The 20817-nt window shown below is 34.9% G+C and overlaps 1 protein-coding gene across 6 annotated transcripts in view; it reads left to right on the forward strand.

Moving 5' to 3' along the window:
• DENND4A (DENN domain containing 4A) overlaps positions 1-20817 on the forward strand; it is a 107328-nt gene that overhangs the window by 64257 nt on the left and 22254 nt on the right. For 4 of the 6 annotated variants that reach the window (XM_074366302.1, XM_074366301.1, XM_074366303.1 and 1 more), the window contains 8 exons: positions 8806-8939; positions 11243-11378; positions 11740-11946; positions 12036-12164; positions 12437-12578; positions 12982-13113; positions 15247-15363; positions 16258-16386. In XM_074366302.1, the coding sequence (XP_074222403.1) occupies positions 8806-8939; positions 11243-11378; positions 11740-11946; positions 12036-12164; positions 12437-12578; positions 12982-13113; positions 15247-15363; positions 16258-16386 (1126 nt within the window). The remainder of the gene's footprint in view (positions 1-8805; positions 8940-11242; positions 11379-11739; positions 11947-12035; positions 12165-12436; positions 12579-12981; positions 13114-15246; positions 15364-16257; positions 16387-20817) is intronic. The other 2 variants (XM_074366304.1, XM_074366305.1) reach the window with 2 other exon arrangements.

Raw genomic sequence — 20817 nt, forward strand, 5'->3', positions numbered from 1 at the left:
GGGTATGCATGCTGGATAGAGAGGAGGTGGGGGAGCAGCGGCCGCGAGAGGGGTGTGTGTCAGAACCTGAATGGGATGAGGAAGGAGGAGCAGCCTAGGGGGGTGTGGGGGTCCCAGCCAGGTGAGGAGTCCATCCATGCAGGAGGCGGCCTAGCATGGGGACTCAGAGGACGAGCCAGATAGAGTGCCCATGCTGGGTGGACAGTCTGTTTCTAGGAGTCAGAACCTAAACAGGATGCAGGGAGTATCCATGCATGGAGCATCAGAGTCTGAGCAAGGTGAGGAGAGTGTCCCTGCTGGGTAGGGCCAGCAAAGAGTTGATCTGGATGAGGGAGATGCCAGCATGGTGGGGGCAGGAGGTTGGTCTGGAAGGAACTGTTGAAGCCACGTTAGAGTGAAGAAGTCATATGCATGGAGGAGGAGTGGTGTTGGGGATGGGAGATTGTTACACATGGGAGGTATTGATCAAATAAATGAAGTGCCAAATGTGTCTTGTAAAAATGAGGCATGATTTTCACGTGCAAGATGTAGTAGGAAAAACACTGCGATGGCAATCAGGAGAACTTTGATCTCAGCTTTTCTGCTTGTGACTTTAGTCAGTCGTTTAGTCTTTCTGTGTTGTTTTCTTATCTGTGTTTAAAAAATATTACACAGAGAGATCATTATAACTGCATATGTCACAGCTTTCCAGGGTAGTATTGTATGAACTAAAAAAGTAGAAAGCATTATGACAATTTTTATATTTTGCTGGTTTTTATTCCACTTTATAGATTAATAGTTCCTTTGGTTTTATCATTTCATGGCTTAGAAATGTCCAACTTCTGAATGACTTACACATGTGAAGACAGGAGCAAGTTCAGAGTCCTGTGTAGGGATTTACACTTCCCTTTAAATTAGAACACTTGAGAGCTGCTTGATGTAGAGAAATCCTGTTTCCGGTGCTGATAGAGAATTAATACCCTAAGATGCCCAGAAATAACCACCCTAGTCCTGGAAATGCTTTGGAATAGGGAAAAGATGAATTTATGCCATTATTTGCTTAGAACTCATAATTCTTTTTCCCATAGAAACACTGAGATATATGGTGATCAGCTGTAGATTAAATGGTACAGGACCACAGTGTTGTGCTAGAAAAATGTATTAAATCTCTTTTTGGTGGATTGATATTCTAACCACATTTTAGGACATTTTGGGGGGAAGGGAGGGAGGGAATTAGGTTATTTATTTATTTATCTATTTATTTATTAATGATGGTACTGGAGATTGAACCCAGGACCTTGTGGATGCTAAGCATGTGCTCTACCACTGAGCTATACCCTCCCCTCTTAGGACATTATTTTAAGTCAAAATTTATTGAACTAAAATGTAAAAATAAAAAATATATCTTTGAAGTGTATAGTTTTGTTTTGGCAAATACAGGCTTTCATGTAATCATGACTCCAAAACATAGAACATTTCCATCACCCAGGAAAGGATATTGTTTTGGGGGGGAAATCATTTTCTGTATCTTGAATAACCTGTTTATAAGCAGACTTCTAGAACCCCTGCGTCTTTGTAAGTTGGGCTCTGCCTGTATAGGGCTTTGAAATCCTGTTTACTCTGAGAAATAGTGTTATAGCTCCTTGATAGTTCTGTCTTCACTGCAGCATTATACTAAGAACTGCATTTTCAGTATTTTAATCAAGTTTTTAAGTTTGCCTTATTTAATGCTTACGAAGTTAAATATTAGTAGAAAGAATAAATAAATAGAAAGTTCTGCTTTAAATAGAGAAGTTGTGCAAATGCAATGAATAGAAGAGTGTACTTTAAAGAATAGTTTCCCTACCACCCACAGAGTAGACATGGTTATACAAAACAAGCTTTTTTTGTGACTCAAAAAAAAAAAATCTGCTTTTCTTAAAAAAAAAAAAAAAAAGAATAATTTCCCTAAGTCCTTTTTTACAGGAATAACTGTGTTGGTTTTTGTAAATAAAAATGATGTTTGTGGCCAGCATACACTGACTGTTTCTCCTCTGTGGTGCTGGGCTTCCACTGGTCATCTTTCCTGGTGAACAGAGGCACACATTTGTGTAACAGTTGTTCCCTGTGCCAAGTTAACTGAATCATAAGGGACCAAATTAGTAACCAGGATTTTGCTCATAGCATGCTTGAACCAATAAATGTATATGAATCCATGTGGGAACACCGAATTAGCTGTAGGAATCCAATTAACAGTACAGAAGAGAGAAGTCTTGTATTGCTCCCTTTTACTTTTTGCTCATTTCATATCTTGTTCACAAGTTTGTGTTTCCACTAAGAACTCATATTATAGTATCACAGTTTTAAAAATACTCATTAATACTGTAAGACATATAAAACTTAAAATTTTGCTAGTACCTAGGGTATAAAGTTCTAAGGATAATATTTTATTACTGATAATTACTATATTATGTTGTCTACGACTCTGAAAATAGGTCACCTGTTTCTTACTTGGTAAGAGTCAGTGCAGAGCATGATTGGAATAACTGCTTAAAGAATATAAATTTCGAGAAGTCTCAAAAAAGAAACAATCCTTTTAAATGTGTAATTATTGTTGCTAGGCAGACTGTTTTCCTAAAATGCCATTTACCTATTCAAAGTCTAGAGCCAACAAAATACCACTTATGTGTAATAGATTAATTTTACACTTAAAGATTTTAATGATTACTAAGAAAATTAGAACTGAAAATTAACTTACTAAAACATAGTTACATGTGTTTGCTTTATTATAATTCAAGGAACTCTATTACTACAGAAAATAACAAAATATCACAAAATCTAAAATATGTCTTAATACCTCTCATATCTAGTTAGAATAGAGGTTAATTGTATTCCTACTATTATTAGGCAGAACTCTCGGAAATAGCATGTAATTATACAGTGCTGTTACCGCTTTTCATTTTTTAATAATTTATATGCATTCAGCACAGCAAGTCACTGCTTGCTTTTAATCTGTAAATGGCTTTTGAATATCAGTAATACTTTAAAAATAGTCATTTGTGTGAGATTATTCCTTAGTTGAGCAACTTTTAGCTTAATTTTTTAAGTGACAAGATCCTCTTACCTCTGGCAGTTTAGCTATGGGAAATAAATAGTATTAGGTATGCATTAAGTGCTTAAGCCAATCCATAACTAAGATTGAGCAGAAATTAGACATATTCCTCTTTTGATCTTAGCCTATCCAAGTCGAAAGCATTTGACCGACTTTAAGACGCTAGATTGGGTAATGCTGAGTAGGAATAAGAAAAACAATGTATGAGAATTATTTGAGTTTCATTTATGACTAATTTAAGAACCATGTGTTCTTGTTCTTCATATGATTATATTTTAAATCCCAACAATCTGTTCCTATAGGATACAGCCTAACTGAAAGCAGTTTTGTGTAACAAATACTCTGGTAAGATTTTTCTTGGTCTCCCAAGCATCCCTCTGCAGTGTTTTCTGAGCACATTAATGCCTTGTGAAAAAAAATGAAGAGAATATGAAAACTGGTTTATTTTTATCCTGCCGTGGGTGTTGCGTTTCTTTTTTTTCCCCCAATAGAGACAGATGTCACTGTGCTTTCTAAAAGACAGAAATGCCCAACTGATAAATGTAGGATTTATTACATGACTGTATTTATAATGTTGAAGTGAGATTTTATTGGTGTACAAGCTAAGGGAAATATCTTTTACCAAGGTACTGAATTTGCAGTGCAAAATTTTAATATTTTAATGGACTTTACAATACTGAGAATTAGAGCAGTTTTCCACATCCACAGGTTTGTTTGTTTGTTTGTTTGTTTGTTTTCTGTGTGAACAAAGGTACTGATCTGGAGAAGGAGAAGCTGTTATATAAATAAATAAAACTTTAAAAGCACCTGGTACTCACAGACAAGCAGTTCTCTTATAAAGTTCCATCGTGGAGACAGGAGTAGTTTCCAGCCTCCTTTCCAATGACCTTGGGTATTTGTTTTAACCTTTTTGTTCTCATCAGACTTTCTGCTTCATTATCATTGTTGCCCTTATAATTACGTTAACCCCATTTCATCTGCATAAAAATGTTTACATGTAGAGATTCTCATTTGTTCTTGGGTTGCCCATGGACACAGTGTCCTACTAAGGACACCAAAGATTTTGAGTTTTTACTGACATACTCCTGATGTTGTTTTAAAAAAAAACATTTTTAGATTTGTTAATAATGGCTTAGATGTGCTCTGTTTTTATTGAAAGTTTAATTTTTTTTTTAATTTTACTTTTCGGGGGGGGCGTAATTAGGTTACTTATTTATTTTAATGGAGGTACGAGGGATTGAACCCATGACCTCGTGCATGCTAAGCACATACTCTACTACTGAGCTACACCCTCCTCCTGAATGTTTAATTTTTAATAGTTTTATTAAGTGACTAAAGTAACAGGAAGTGTGGAAAATAAAAAGGAGGGAAGACTCCATAAGCCCAGGGCCCTAATATCCATTTTACATTTACTTTCAATGTTTTTTTTTTACATAATTGTAATATACTTCCTAATTTTTTACATAACCAGATCTTATAGGCATTTTTAATATTGTTGCCAAATCTAGAGAACAAGTAAAGTTTCTTTTTTTCAACCACAATAAAATATAACATAGTTTAGGAAGTTGAATGATTTTACAAGGCTTAGGTCCCATTTCTTCTCACCCCTCATTTCTATTCCCCAAAGGCAACCACCTTCTCTTTCAGCTGTTTCATCAGTCATTTACCTTAAGATTTCCAAATAGTGTGTTTTTATTGCTGCATATTGTTTTATATATTATCTATTAATATTGTATCTACCACCATCACCATAATTCTGCCTATGTAGTTGGTCAAATGGTTGTTCAGTGTTAATATTATCACTCTGGGTGTAATCACAGGCCGTATATATATTTAATTAAATTTCCTTTTATGAATGGACTTTATTTTCCCTGAAGTTAACTATTGCTGTATTTCTTTTTTTTATTTTAATTGAAGCATAGTTGATCTACAACATTGTGTTAGTTTTGGTGTGTACAGCATGCTGTATTTCTTGTTTTGTGTCTGCTATTAATTCATCTCCAATCTCTTCTACAAAGGTGAAAAATCTAAAATCTCCCAGTTTTTCAAACATATCAGGTAATCTGTCCATTTGATTTTTTTAAATTCTTGCTGGAGCTTTCCACCTTTGTGTTCCAGTCTGAACTGCCTGCTTTCTGGTCTGTCATCCTGGGGTTTTCCTTCACCATCATCTTGGGAGTTTCATTGATCTCTCTGGAGTGGGATCCCCTGCTTTCTGCCTTTAGTAACTTCTCTCTTGGCTAATTTCCCTGGTATGGTGAAGTGCACCTTTCAGTAGTTTAGTGAGAAAGAGCCCATGGGAGATACATTTTTTGATGCTCTGCCTGTCTGCAAGTTTCATCATTCTCCCCTAATACTTGATTGCTAATTTGGTCTCATGTAAAATCTGAAGTCCTTACTGCATTGTCCTCTAGCTTCAGATGTTACTGTTGAGAATAAGATCTAGTTTAATACTATCTTAGTTTCTGATCCTCTGTGCCTGATCTCTTTTTCTGTCCGGAAGTGTTTAAGATCCCTGATGTTGTGAAATGGCACAAGGACATGCCTGGTGTCAGCCTTCTTTTCTTCAGAGTTGGACATGTGTCAGCCCTTGTAATCTATGGACTTATTTCCTTCAAATTCTGGGGGATTTTCTTGCATTATTTTCTTTCTTTTCATTTTCTTTCCTCCATTGTCTCTTTCTCTCTCTCTCTTTTTTTTTTTTTTTTTTTTGAATTACATGTTATTTTTATATTGGCCCTCCAGGCCTAATACTCTTAATTTTCTTTCTTTTTTTTTCTCCCATCCCATTTTCTGTCTCTGTCTTTCATCTCCACTTTTTGGGAGATTTCTTCTTATCTTTCAACCATTATAGTATACTTTTTAATTCTTCTATCATATTTGTAATTTCCATAAGCTCCTTTTCATTCTCTGAATGCTCCACTTGTATAGCATCTTCTTGTTTCATGGATGTAGGCTTATTCATTTTAGTTTTTTTTGAAGGGTTTCTTTTCCCCCTTGCATTGTCTCTGCTTCTTCTAAGTACCTTATAATTTTTGTTTATTTTATTCTTTTTCAAGTTATTGTTTTTCTTTGTGCAATCTTCAGTTGGTGTTCGTCGTCAAGTGTGAGGCACAAAGAACTCATTGGAGCTATTTCTGGGAAGGTCAGGTTTGGAGTTTCCTTAGATATGAGGTTGATGATCATTACTCAGGTATTTCGTTAGAGTCCCTGTTTGATCAGTGTCTGTAATTCTTTCCTTTTAGGCTGCATAGTTTCCCCAAGAGGTATCTCCAGTCTTCAGCCTGGAGTGCAGTAAGCCTGACTGCAGGTATTCTCAGAGCTGAGTGGGGGAGGTAACTGAGATTTTCCACTTCTTGTAACGTGTAGGCTTTTACTCACTTCACCTGTTTTTATTAATATCCTTCATCCTTCCCAGCTCTGCCTGGTGTTCTCAAGTCTAAGGTCCCTCTGGTTCACTCAGAAACAGCCGAGCTAGTCTGCTGTGTTGGGGAGAGGTAGTAACCTAACTACAGGGTTGGGTGTGGGATCTGGGAATTCTTAAATGCAGGGCTTTTAATTAATTCTCCCGATTCAACCCCACTTGCACTCCCGTCTTTCAGGGGCAACATGCTTTTCATTCTTGACCTTTCTGGCACTCTTTAGAGCAAAATGGCTGGCTTTTTGGCTTTTCTCCTCTCTCCCCAGCGCCCCCACCTTCAGTGCCAGATACACAGCTTTCAGCTTTCACTGGTCGCGGCAGTCTACTTTGTAGCTTCTAAAATGTTTTGATCTCAGCTCTGCTGTTGTCCCCTCTCCAGTTCGTTTTGTCTTTGCTGTTGTTTTTAATCTCTGTACTCTCATTTCGGTGAGATTTCAGGAGGGATTGAGGGTAAATTGTTGTGTTTATTTTGTCTTGTTCAAGCAGAATTCTGCATAATCTTTACTCTTTTCATTCTTAATGATTGTGTATTTCGTCTATTTATCGTACTTTATTCATTTACCTATATTTTTTTGACATGTAAACAACTTCCAATTTATTGCTGTTGCAATCCTGCAAAAACATCTTTCATACCAATAGTTTTTCATGTTAGATTATTTTCTTAGAATAAGAATAAGGTGGATGTGTTTAAACACCCTTGTTTTCTAAAGAAGACTGTACCAATTTTTGTGTGCCAGCAGGGCTTGTGATTATCCAGTTTACTGTATTTATCGTATCATTGCTAGTCTCACCATATAAAAGTCTCTTGACGGGCTAAAAGGAAAGGCACCTTCTTTTATACTGATTAATTTTTAAGCATCCTTCAACAGAATTGAAGGAAGTGTATTTTAAAAGCAATATAGTCTCCCTTGTTTAAATTTTTATTCTGAGCATTTATCACTTTTGTAATTTTTAAAAAGCAAATAGAAGTAATACATATTCATTATTTTTAATTGGAAAACAAATAACAATATAAAGAGGAAAATTAATTGCTAATAATGTCACTACCCAGAGGTAACATTGTGATAATTTTGTGTGTGTGTGTGTGTGTGAGGGAGAGAGAGTATGTGCACACAGAAATATATCTGTGTAACAGATGTAGACACACATTAAAAAAATTAGAATCATACCTTGCGCATATGTGCATATATATGATTTAGTGTCTGATTTTTTCATTTATCATTATTTTGTGAACATTTTCTCTTGTTATTAATTATAATTCTGAAACATGCCTTAATTGTTGTCCAGTTCACTGTATGGGTCCCCCAGGGAAACATTCTTTAACACTGGTTATCGCAGCACATAATGCTGTGAAATTGTAACCAACAATTTATGTAAGAAGACTCTGAAAGTATCAACTCTTTTTAAAAGTAAGAAAAATTTTAAAGCTCTTCCTATCCTTTTTTGGTATACTCTGCCCTAAATCCTTATCTGAAGATTTAACTTACTAATAATTCTTGTTCTCCCATTTTTCCCTGACTAGTATATATTATTAATTCTGTCTATCATGATAAAGTTCTGTGGGTTTAGTCATGCATATGACATCTGGTTTTTTGGTTTTTTTTAATTAATGTCAATCTTGTGCTCTTTATGAGTTCTTTTTGGGAGATTTAGACTCTATGAAGTTTTTATTTTTTATGAATGTTACCTTACTCTAGGGGAAATAGTCCTACTAAAGTGCTGTCAATATCGATGTGACTAGAACTTCACTCAGATGTGTTTCTTACATATATTGGAAGAACTTAGGGAAATTTGTTATATTTAGTATAAATCAAAGACAGAACCCAGTATTCTCAACACACATGTGCATATGTGTGTGTATGTACTTCAAAAAAAACTTTCATGAATAAATTTTCATTATTCAAAATGCAAAATAATATAAAAATGTTATTATATATTGGGAAATCTGAGTCCTGTCTCATCCTTGTCCACTCCCTTCATCTCCTCTTAGCCATATATAATTACTTTTTTTTTAGTATTCTTCAGTATTTCTTTATGTGAATACAAGCAAAAAATGAATATATATTTTTATTTTTCCCTCTTTCTTGCTCAAAAGACAGTATACGATATACAATACTCTTGTTATTTTCTCTTAGTTATCTTGGAGAGCTTTCTATAAGTGATAATAGACAACTTCCTCATTCTCTATTTTTTTTTTAAATAGCTTCTTATTATCCAGTTGTGTAAGTAAATGGTTTATTTAACCATTCCTGTGTAGGCAAACACTTGGCTAACCAATGAATTTTTTTAACGTACGTGTTTTAAACTCCTTCAGGTGGATATGGACAAGAGTGGTGAAATGCGACTTATAGAACTGGATGAATCCTTCAAAAGTGAACATACTGTTTTTGTAACACCACCTGAGATCCCCCATCTACCCAGTGGTGAAGAACCCCCTTTACAGTACAGGTATTCAAGGGCAGAATGTTTGAGATTGAGAGAGAGAAGCAATCCATCATCTGTGACGTAGCTTTCTAAGGACTGTGGTATTTTCAAAAGTCCATACTTTACAGATCCCTAATTTTTAGGTGGTAAGCAAGCTTATCCCACATCCATTATTAAGTTTTGAGGTATAAAAAGAAAAAATATATAATTTTGCATCATATAAGCTTGGGAAGCTCTCTGTATCTTCATTAGTACATATTCTCATAAACGTTGATTAAATTCAGTTGGGAGCCCCACCCCACCAAAATGCAGTACTTTTTATTACAGAATTTTTGTTTCTCACCAAGGTTGGTTTTCTCAGTTTCAGCCCCTCCCACAACACTTGCTAATTAATGTAACCTTGGTTTACAAAAGGTTTAAATCTAATTTAGAGTTGATATTTGTAGCCTTGCTTTGGATGATAAAATTCTTTAGGCAATTAATTTTTCCATGAGTTTTAAAGTCAAGGAAATTTAAAACTATTGAAATTGGTCATTGTTAATTTAGGAGATGTGGTTAGACATGGTGCCAAGTGCTTGGTAGATAGACTAGAGTGATACATTGTTCCTGCTTTCAAGTCTAGTGGGAAAGAGAGAAAAGCTCTGAGAATAGTGATAGGGTTATGATAGAGAGAGATTTATTATATATCTGTCTGGTTAGATAGATACTATATACACACACACATATATATATACAGATATATATTATGTATGACATTTGTTATAACTAGAGGTCAGTTCTAGTATACCATTAAAACGGCATTTTCTTTCTAGATTTTAAATGGTTTTTAAAATTCTCCATTAATTATTTAAAGATTCTAAAGCCATTTCACATCTGTTACTCATTAAGTTACAGTTTATTTTCATTGAAAAGGATTTTCCAGGACATCCTAATTTATAACTTGAATTAAATTCTTCCTTTTACAGATGAAAAGGTCATGTAACAGATGTTTGTGAATTTTGATTAATTCATAAGCCACTTGATTCCTGCCCTTTTTATCTGTTAGTGATGTTGCTCATATCAATTTTTAAAAGTCTGCCTTTTCTCAAAGATATTTAATATATTTCTCTCTTTCTTTCTAAACAAGATCTCATTTCTTTGATCTCTTTTGTACATTTTACTTCTAAGATGACTTATATTTCACTAATACAGTTTTGTTTTTCTTTTTGTGGTTTGATTTTAACATTTTAATTTAAAATTTACCTTTAGATGTAGTCCATTAGTAAGAAAATTAGTTAGGTTAAAAAGTCTCATGTTTCAAAGACTCTATATTGAGCATAGTGAGTGCCCTTAATAAGAGATGAGTCATAATACTTACACTGTCTGTGTAAAATAATAGGCAGTCAGTTTCCAAAAGATACACAGAATGGTCATATTACCACACCATGTATATACAGTGAGTTTGTTTAAGGGACATAGTTTTCCTGAGCTTCTTTGCTATTTTGTTCCTATTTTATTCAGTCATTACCAATATTTTCTAAATCATCTAAATTTGCCTATAATCATGTATAATAGGTTTGGTCCATCTTTTATTATAGTTTTCTTCTTAATTAAAACTATTTATACGCCTTTGAAGAATATTATAGAGGAAGTGTACTGCTCAGAGGCTGCTTCTGTTCTTTTCAGCATGTGTTTTTCCCAGCTTCTGTTACCTTTTAAATGCCCAAAACACCCTGCTCTAGTACCCAAATTAGGCCCACCCCTTCCCAGAGTCACCCCAGTCTCATCTTTTCTCCCTCAGTTTTCTTTCTCATAAATGAAGCCCTGAATCTCATTAACTAACCTGATAAATCCATTCATGATAATGTGAGAGCTTGTCCTGGACTTACGCTGTTTGCATCTTTTTAAGAGGAAAGTTCTGCAGTAATACTTTAATCCAAAGTCGTGTTTGAAAGGTATTGATTTGGTAGGCCTTTTGTCAGCAGTCCTATTGCCTGATGTTTGCTGTGTATTTACCGAATACTAACGTACAAAGTTTGCATGAGTTACTTTGGAGTTTGAAGCCAAGTTCAACAAAACTTTAATGTGCTTTACTTTTTTTCTTCCAAAATATATATTTGAATCCATATTTGGCTGTTACCTTTTTAATTATTATAATAAGAAAAGCAATATCAGCGTGCATGTTGGTTGGGTATATGCCATAGTCTGATGGAGAAAGATTGGTACAGCAAGTTAAGAAGTTAAAATAAGTTAAGATGTTGTTGGTCGTAATTTTTTTAGACTGTAGTCAGTATGATCATCTGTGTGTGCTTGAGTTTGGTTTTTTTTTTTTTTCTTTTCAAAAACAGCTATAATGGATTTCCAGTTCTTAGGAACAATTTATTTGAGAGACCTGAAGGATTTCTACAAACACGAAAGAGCAAATTGCCTTCAAAATCAAGTAGCCCTAGCAGCCCTTCTCCCATGTTCAGAAGAACCAAACAGGTGCTTTGATGATTCTGTATTCTTGTAAGCAAGTCCTAGAACAAAAATAAATACGTCACTCATTCTCCCTTAATGTACTTGACTCCTCCCTTTGTAACTGTTAGATCATGCTCCCTGGAACGTTCTGAAGATAACTTAGAGTAATCTCAGAAAATTAACTCATTCCCTTGTCCTAGAACTCTATTTTACATATTATATAATATAAATCCAAGCAGAGGCTTGAATATATATTAATTATGGACATACTTTGTTACGGAAACACTATAAAAGCATGTGAATTGTACTTTTTCTGGGTTCAGTTTAAATAAGGATGCTTAAGTGTGAATTTTTATTATTAAGATCCTCTCCTTTTTTTCCCTAGGAAATTAAATCAGCCCATAAAATTGCCAAGAGGTATTCTTCCATTCCTCAGATGTGGTCTCGGTGTCTGCTGCGTCACTGTTACGGACTGTGGTTTATCTGTCTCCCAGCTTATGTGAAAGTATGTCATTCAAAAGTCAGGGCCCTGAAAACAGCCTACGACGTGCTTAAAAAGATGCAGTCAAAGAAGATGGATCCACCCGATGAGGTAGCCGTTATTCTTTAAAATGCTTTGTTTTTGCCCAGATTTATGCACACAGATGCGTTCTGTACACGTTTGAACTTCCTGTGTTCCAGGTGTGCTACCGCATCCTCATGCAGCTCTGTGGACAGTACGACCAGCCCGTGCTTGCAGTTCGAGTGCTTTTTGAAATGCAGAAAGCCGGCATTGACCCCAATGCCATTACTTATGGTTATTATAATAAGGTAATTCCTTTGATCTAATGGAGAAAGATTATAACTTCTGTGATTTTTACAGCCTTACTTTAATAGCAGAAATAATTGATGCGGGAATTATTTGGCGTTTATTTGAGAGTATCTAAAATAAACTTTGTAAATCAGGTAAGGTTTTTTTTTTTTTTGTTCTATTTTGTGTTATACAATCTACTCACTGACCTACTGACTGTTGACTCTAAAGCCAATGTGTGTTCATGTGTAAAAATTACTTTACTAATTCGTTTATTTTGTTGCATGAATAGGCTGTTTTGGAAAGCACCTGGCCTTCGAGGAGTCGTAGTGGCTATTTCCTTTGGACAAAAGTGAGAAATGTTGTTTTAGGAGTAGCACAGTTCAAAAGAGCTTTAAAGAAACATGCACATTTGTCCCAAACAACCCTCTCAGGTAATTAAAGGTCTTAAGGGATGTATACCTTGTAGTCTCTCTTTAAAATTAATTGACTGGTTGCACTTTCCATTTTTTAGAAATTTTAATTGGTTTCAAAATATTGAATGTTTTCTAGTTTTTATTGCCATTAAGCAAATTCTACTATTAGAGTATTCTTCCCATTTAAAAAATACCAGATTTCACTTTTTTTCTTGTAACTGTTGAAGTGTCAACCTTTGGTGGTCGTGTTTTAATATTTGTTAATAATTCACAATAAGTTTCTTCATTATAGTTGTGTTTTGTTAATTATGCGACACTTTTCACATTCACTGTTAGTAGATTATTAGCTTAAGCAACAAACTAATGTTTTTTTTTTGGTATCTCGCTGAGTAGTAAAATGCTGTCACATTGTGTTCTTAAGCAGATGGCAGTGACCTGGATGCTGTTAGTCATGGCAGCATGGATAGTGGTCATGGGACACACACTGTGGAGCAGGCACCTTTTAATACAGGTTTAATCAAAGTGTATGCTTCTGATGATAGATCTAGTACAGGTTTGTGTGTGCTTATGTATACATTTATTGCAATACATTTTAAAAACTAGGTTTGCTAGCCTGTCTTTTATATTTTAATTGTCAATGATATATTTAACTGTCACCTTTTAATTTTATATATTAGTCATTTGATTTAATACTGTTTTTAATAACTGCAATTTTATTCATTCTTTATTTGAATAGAAATAAAAGTTTATTTAGGTGTTTAATTCATGATAATCCAATTAACTCTGGATAGCACATAGGTCTCTTTATCATATTTTCTTAGGATAAGTTCTTCTTTACATTATGAAAACGTTATTAGAGGGTTTTTTTTTTAACATTATTAAGAGTTTCAAAAAAAAGAAACTCAGATCCATGATCTGTTAATAGTATCGTATCAAGATCAATTTCCAGGATTTAACAGTGTACATGTTTCATGTGGATGTTATCATTGGAGGAAGCTGGGTAAAGGGGTACACAGGAACTCTGCACTGTATTATTTTTGTGGCTCTTCTGAGTCTTAAACTATATTAAAAAGTTATAATAAAAAATTTTAAATATATATAAAATTTGTAGCATTCTAGCATTGAAGATGGCATTAATTTTAATAAAAATATAAGATTTGTACATAAGTTTTTTCTAAATATTATTAAAACTAACACACCTAAAAGTAAATTCCTTGAATAATTCTGTCCTTTTCATTATTACATTATAAAAATTAGACATGACATTTGAATATAAGAGCGACCTCTTAATGGACAGAAACTTTAAATTTAAAATTCCAAGCATTAATAATAAAATATGGAGGCTTCTATCTCTGCAAGTGTTAACATTATTTTGGTCTGTCTGCTTTTATGCCTACTTTTAAAAGTAATAAATACAAGCTATGTGTGTTGAAATGTAATCTTCATAGCTCTTCCTTGGCTGGTTTTATTTCTCGTTCATGCAGTGAGTTTAATCAGAGTTACAGTAGTCATCTTCAGACATTAGCTCATAAAAATGAAGAAATCCATTTTTCATTTTTAGCTGTGGCCTTTAAAAAGACTATCTTAAAGCAGTGCAGAACCTAGTAAAAGCATGAATTTTATGAAGATTATCTTCACATTTTTACTTTGTAATTTCTTTGGAAGTAGAGCTGAAAGTTTGATTAGAAAAAATACAAACTCAAAATTGTAACAAAGACATGAAAGTAAATACCTAATGATGCTTAATACAGTTTCTTTAAATAGTTCTTTACATTTTTAAAAAACCATTTTATATGTAGTCTCTCATGTAGTTATAACAACTTTGTGTATTATAAATCTGGGAACTTGAGATTGAAACAAAAAGGTTAAGTGGTTTACTTAAAGTCATGTCTTCTAAGACAGAGAACTAGGATTCAAAACTTTGTGTTTTATTTTTTAATTTATTTTAATGGAGGTACTGGGGATTGAACCCAGGACCTCATGCATGCTAAGCATGTGCTCTCTCGCTGAGCTACACCCTCCCCCACCTCAAAACCTTATGTTTTGATGCTAATCTAGTGAAAATAATTTGCTGAAAATTACAGAGATTCTCTTTAATGGAATAATACATTAGAAATTTTCTTATATCAACACAATTTCTGCTTTTCTTAACAATAACTGTAACACTGTATTTTTTCCTATTCCCATGTACTTGTACTCATGTGCAATTCAGTAATTATTCAGTTGAATTTTTAGAAAAACTACCTATCAGTAAATTTAAATAAACCCATTTTTGGTGAGATTATTTGGACATTTGGTTCCAATGATCTGTGTGTGAATATTCTGTTATGAATTCCCTACACATTTTTTCCATTGCTCAGTTGGGTCCCACATTTCCCCCTAGAAAGATCATGGACTTGTATAAAGAGTGTTTGATTTGTCTGTGTCTTTTGGAACCCAGATGGTAGTATGAACATACGTAGTTACTTTTGACTATGCTGTGGAACCAAAAATAAATTATTTTATGATCATCCCTTTCTTAAATTAATAGAGATGGGAAGGAGCTAACAAAATAATGCCTTCAATTGAAAGTTATCCAGAAAATTTTGTAAAAGTAAATCTGAAGACCAATGTGTTGCTCCTAATTCTGATTCTTCTCATTAAAGACGTTGATGATAAACAGCATAGGTTGTTGTTTTTTTTCCAGGTGGCCAGTCTGATCTTGGATATAATTCATTATCTAAGGACGAAGTTAGAAGAGGGGATACATCTGCTGAGGACATTCAAGAAGAAAAAGATAAGAAAGGGAGTGATTCTAGTTCTTGTAGGTATTATTTAATATTAGTATTTAATAATAGTAATAATTTTATTTCTCACTTTTCCATTATAACTCCTCTTTCCTCCCATCACAAGCCCTCTTCACCACCTATTTTTATTCCAGCGTACAAATACTTCGTGTGTGAAGTGTGTAGTCTCAGTGGCACAACACTCTCCACTCCATTCTTGTAGTAGAAATATGTGTTTCTTCAAACAGTGGTTCTTTCTGAGGCTTATCAATATTTTTATTTAATGCTTTTGTTAATGGTCTGTGACATATTTTCCTGCCTACCTCCTCCTATCGAAAGCAGTGTTTCACAGCCAAAGAGGAAATATAAACTGTGTGCGTGGTCTTCACACTTGACCAGTGCTTAGTAATTTTATACACACCTTGAGGACTCAAATAAGTGGTATCACTTACTTTTTTTTTTTCCCAAACTTAAAAAAAAAAAACGTTTATTTTCAATCTTAATTATAGGCATCATTTGCCCCTTTTTGCTGCTCCTGATACTGCTTAGCTCACACACCATCATGCTTTCATGGTGCCTCGGAACAGTTTTGCTCCCTGTGGTCTCAGAATTTTTAACCTATACTCAGCACTTTCTCCAGACTGGTATTTCAAAAAATCAGAATCCAGTCTTTTCAGTTTTTGCTTCATGAACGCCAATCTTCATTCCCCGCACCCTGCCGACAACTTCAGAACATGTAAGACATGCTTTGTTTTGCAACGTACATTAGACACTTTTGGGAATCACTTACTTGTGATTGACAAATAGATACGGAGGTGTTAAGTATTTTCTTACCACCTATTTTCAGGTGAAAATATTTAGGACTAAAAGCTACCTCTCTTTATGTCTCGTCTGGTGTATATATCTTAACAATTGCATTTTCATCCTTACAGTGTCAGAGAGTGAGAGTGCAAAAGGCAGTGCTGACTGCCTTCCGAAGCTCAATTACCAGAGTTCTGCCAGTATAGTTCGCCTCACTGGTACAAGTAACAGTGCTGATAAACTATCAGGAGAAAACACGGGTAAGTGGAATAGTAGAGCTCTGTTGTGTAGCATAACTTGCATCTGTATTTCTAGTGAATATTTATTTTTTTAATATCTTAATTCTCCAGGGTTATTTTAAAAATATATTTGTGTAGCCTCTCATGGTATAGCTTAGTAGCTTAAATTCTGTAGTTTATAATATACTTTATTCAAGCTTTTATTATAACAAAATAAAGGTACAAATCTACAAGCTACAAACTGTCCTTTGAGCCTGGACTGTTGGGACTTTTTGGAAGGAGGAAGTGGGAGCGAGTGGGATGGACAGTCTAAGGTACATACACCTCGCCAGTGTTGCAGTGAAGCATAGAGTTCCGTAGTCTTCCTATTGTTTCTGTTTTTTTCAGAGGCAAAAGGATAGTCCTTCAGATGGTTTGGGTAACAATACCTAACGTTTTTTCTTTTCAAAGTGCTTTTTATATATAATTTTATATTTGTTATTACAGCAATGCTTATACTAGTGAGGGGATATTAGCACTGTATTAAAGATGACAAAACTAAGGCGTAATCAGAGTATTGGTAGGTCACGTAAATTATCAGCTAGTTAATGGAAACGTCAATTAGGATCTGAGTTAATACTTGGTTTCACAAATTTTTCATCAGACCGTTTTGGCGGGGCTAAATGGTCTTAAGATTCAGAGTTTCTAGTGTAAATACTCTGATTATATAATTACATTATTTTGCCTTTGTATTAGCCCAATTCTGCATTTAAACATGTTATAATCTAAACAAATATTGAAGGACTTGTGCTGTTAAGGCTGAAATATCTCTGTAAACGACCCCGCTGTTACGATGTTTGTCTTTCCTCCGCATAGTTAGATGTGCCTCTAGCTAGGGGGTAGGCAAACTGTGGTCCAAGGGCCAACCTGGTCCTGCATCCTGTTTTTTGTAAACTAAGAGTGGTTTCTACATTTTTAAATGGTTGGGGGGAAATCAAAAGAAGAATACTGTTTTGTGACACATGAAAATTATATGGATTAAACTTCAGTGTTCACAAACAGGCCGATGGGCACACAGCCACGCTCACTCACCTGCGTGTTGTCTGTGGTCGCCTTTGCCCTGCGTCGGCAGGGCTGAGTCGTTGGCACAGAGACTGGCCTGCAAAGACTGAAATATTTATTATCTGGCTCTTGACAGAAAAAGTTTGCAGATCCCTGCTCTAGCTATCAAAAAAAGTCGAATGATCTATAACTATCTTACTTTGCATTTCTTTGTTAGATAATTGTTATAACCTAAACATGAAAGAGTTTTCCGGTGGTATCATGTAATTGCTTCACAGCCATTTAGTCCTTCCTAATCATTGTCTAACTATAACCCTTACTAACTTGCCTTTGGACATCTTTGCTTTCTTGTTCTTTCATTACTACCCATTCATGCTTCCCTTTCTCTTAAGACCTGCTTTTATGAACTTTCTGTTTTAACATAATTGTTAACTATCCCTTGATTCTACGTTTTTTCGGAGTAATCAGCGTCTGACTCATCCTCTGGCTTTTGATCGTCTTCTGTGCTTAGACAAGTCAATTTTTAAAAGCCTATAGTAGGTTCCCTAGGTGTGAACTAGAGTTGTTACTTTATCCTTAAGGTTTTTGGCTTGAAACCTTTTCCATCTGTTGAGTACTGTGGGCGTATCCTTACTACCAAAGACTGTGTGTGGGATTTACAGAAATACGTATCTATACCTTTTTTCTTATACACTAATGCATGCTAGGATTCAAGCACTTTTAAAATTCCTTTATGTGTATTTTTTATCTATATCTGTATATATATAAAACTGACAGCTTCCAAAGATGTGGGAGTGGAATAACCAAAGAGATGTTTTAATGTTTGGTTGGATATTGAAATAAAATCAGCACGCTATAGTTACTTCATGATCATCTCGGGGATTTTAACATTTTTAATAAATGTAAATTGAATTACTGAGAGTACAATCACAAGAAAACTACTCTGAAATGAAACATCTCTGAAATATGAAAACATACTCTGAAATTTGGTTTTTTTGTAATGGAGATATTGGGGATTGAACTCAGGACCTCGTGCGTGCTAAGCCCACACTTTACCACTGAGCTGTATCTCCCTCTGAAAATGTTTTACTGAGCCTAACTCTGCTTTTAGTAAGTTTTAACTTTTTAGCTTTAGCTACTGTATTCAGCTGTAGTAAGTCATAATGTACTATATTGTATTCTGGGTTGACCCAGTGGTGACAGTTGTTTCCCAGAAGACAGTATTCATTCAGTGATTATTTTTTGAGTTCCTACTGTATGCTACCATATGCCTGGTGCTACTGGGGATATAATAAGAGACCAAAAATAAACATGGTCCCTTCCTTCATAGAGAGACAAACGGGGGGGATAGAAATAACATTAATCAAATAACCAAGTAAATGTCAAAATACCCTGATATTAAATACTGTCAAGGACTATAAGTTACTAGGAAAACATAATAGACTATCCTGGGTCTGGGGGGGACATGGGTCAGGAAAGACTTCCTTGGGAATATGGTTTTTGAGCTTAGATCCAAAGGGTGAGTAGAAAATGAAGGAAGACAGGGGTTCCAATGGAGGAATTGAAAAGAAGCATTCTGAGCAGCGGGAAGCAGTGTGTAAAGGCTGTGTAGTAGGAAGGGATTACAGCATGTACAAAGGTCTGAAAAAGGGCCTGTATATCAGCTAGGAATTCTTTCAGCTTTAAGGCTCAGAAAATATGATTTAATAGTGGCTTAAACAAGTTGAGGGTTTATTTTCTCAAGAAATTCCAAGGAATACAGTTGCTTAGGATGTTGTTCAGGGGCTTTGCCTAGTTCTCTGGACCTAACCATGGTTATCATATAGCCACTGGCAGCTTCACACACCACCTTTCTGTGCAAGGCAGAAAGAATGGGGAAGGGGAGTACCAGCCCCATCTTTCTCCTTTAGCAGGAAAGCAGAAATTTCTCCAGAAACCCTCAAAAACTACCACTTTAACATCACTGGCCAGAATTACATCACACAGCATCCAGCCTGGTCTGGCAGAATTTAGCATGAATATAAACTTAGACTCAGACAAACTTTTCTGTAAATGGCCAGATAGTAAGTACATACAGTCCCTATTGCCTATTCTTTGTGCGTGTGTTTTTTTACAACTCTTAAAAATGTAAAAAGCATTTGAGACTGTATAAAGACAGTCCACAGGCCCAACTTGGCTCAGAAGTGTAGTTTGCCAAACCCTGATTTAATTGAATAACCAGCTTTATTTGTCTTCAGGACAGCATACTTCTGACTTTGCAAAGGACCCCTTGCACATCTATTTAAATGCAATCCCAGAGTTTTATCTTTGGGTTATGAGATTCTTCCAAGCCTTTGATAACATTTAACCTATCAAGCAGAAAGTTTCCCAGAAGATCAGAAGAAAGTGTATTCTTGGTTTCTTACATCCTTAATGATAAGCTGATACGGAAGAAAAGAAAACGCTTTACCTCTCTGCTGTACTGTTTTCCTTGTTAATGCTATATGCTTATTTATTATTAAACTAATAACAATCATTAGTTTGCAGGCTTTTATGGTCTCTATTAAACCCTTTTATCTCCTATCCTGTTCTGTTATCTGAATGCATCATATGGCAGAAAAAGAAAGTACATTTTTAGTAATTGCCAGGTTATAAAGAGCTAATTCTGCTGGCTAAAGCAGGGAAAAAGAATAGCTGACAATATCATACCCAGACTAATGTTTTAGAAGATTCCCATGTAACTAGGGTAATTAAAGTGATCAGAAATCTAGATGTCTGCTTTCAGCCTTGTCACCTAAACAATTTGGTGTAAAAAGCAGTGAACAGTGTTCTGAACAGAAAGTGGTCATTCACGTTTGACTGTTACAAACTTGAATCAAAATGTAAAGCAAAGGTGAAATTATTTAGCCACATCTATAGTCATAAAGATTTGGAGTTTTTTAAAAAATAATATTTATTTATTAATAAAGCTAATATAGCTGTCTTTTATTTGGTTTGGTTTAGTGTTTGGGGTTTTGTTTTTCATTTTTCAGGCGGAAGACTCAGAATCTTAAGGTCCTCTAGCATAGCTGCAGTTGTGTAACCACCATTATTTTAATCAGTTCAGTAGAATTGACATCAAGTCATCATCATTATTATTATTAAACATGCCAAGGGTAAATATTAATCTTAATTTATAAGTATTAAAAAGCAGTGCATCCTTATGTCTAGGAGCACACCCTCTATAGTTAGTCAAATCTGAGTCTGAATCCCATTTCTCCTGCTTAGGACTGTGTAGCTTTGGGCTGGGTGATTAATCTCTCCAAGCATCAGTCTGTCTCCCCCCGTAGGATGTTGGAATGTCTGTGGCAGATAATGTAAGTGAAGTACAGTGTAGTACCCGGGAACCAGCAGGCACCTGCTGAGTGCTTGCTGCTATCATTTTCGTTGCTA

Source organism: Camelus bactrianus, chromosome 6 (genome assembly GCF_048773025.1).
Source record: "Camelus bactrianus isolate YW-2024 breed Bactrian camel chromosome 6, ASM4877302v1, whole genome shotgun sequence".
In the NCBI taxonomy this organism is placed as follows: Eukaryota; Metazoa; Chordata; class Mammalia; order Artiodactyla; family Camelidae; genus Camelus; species Camelus bactrianus.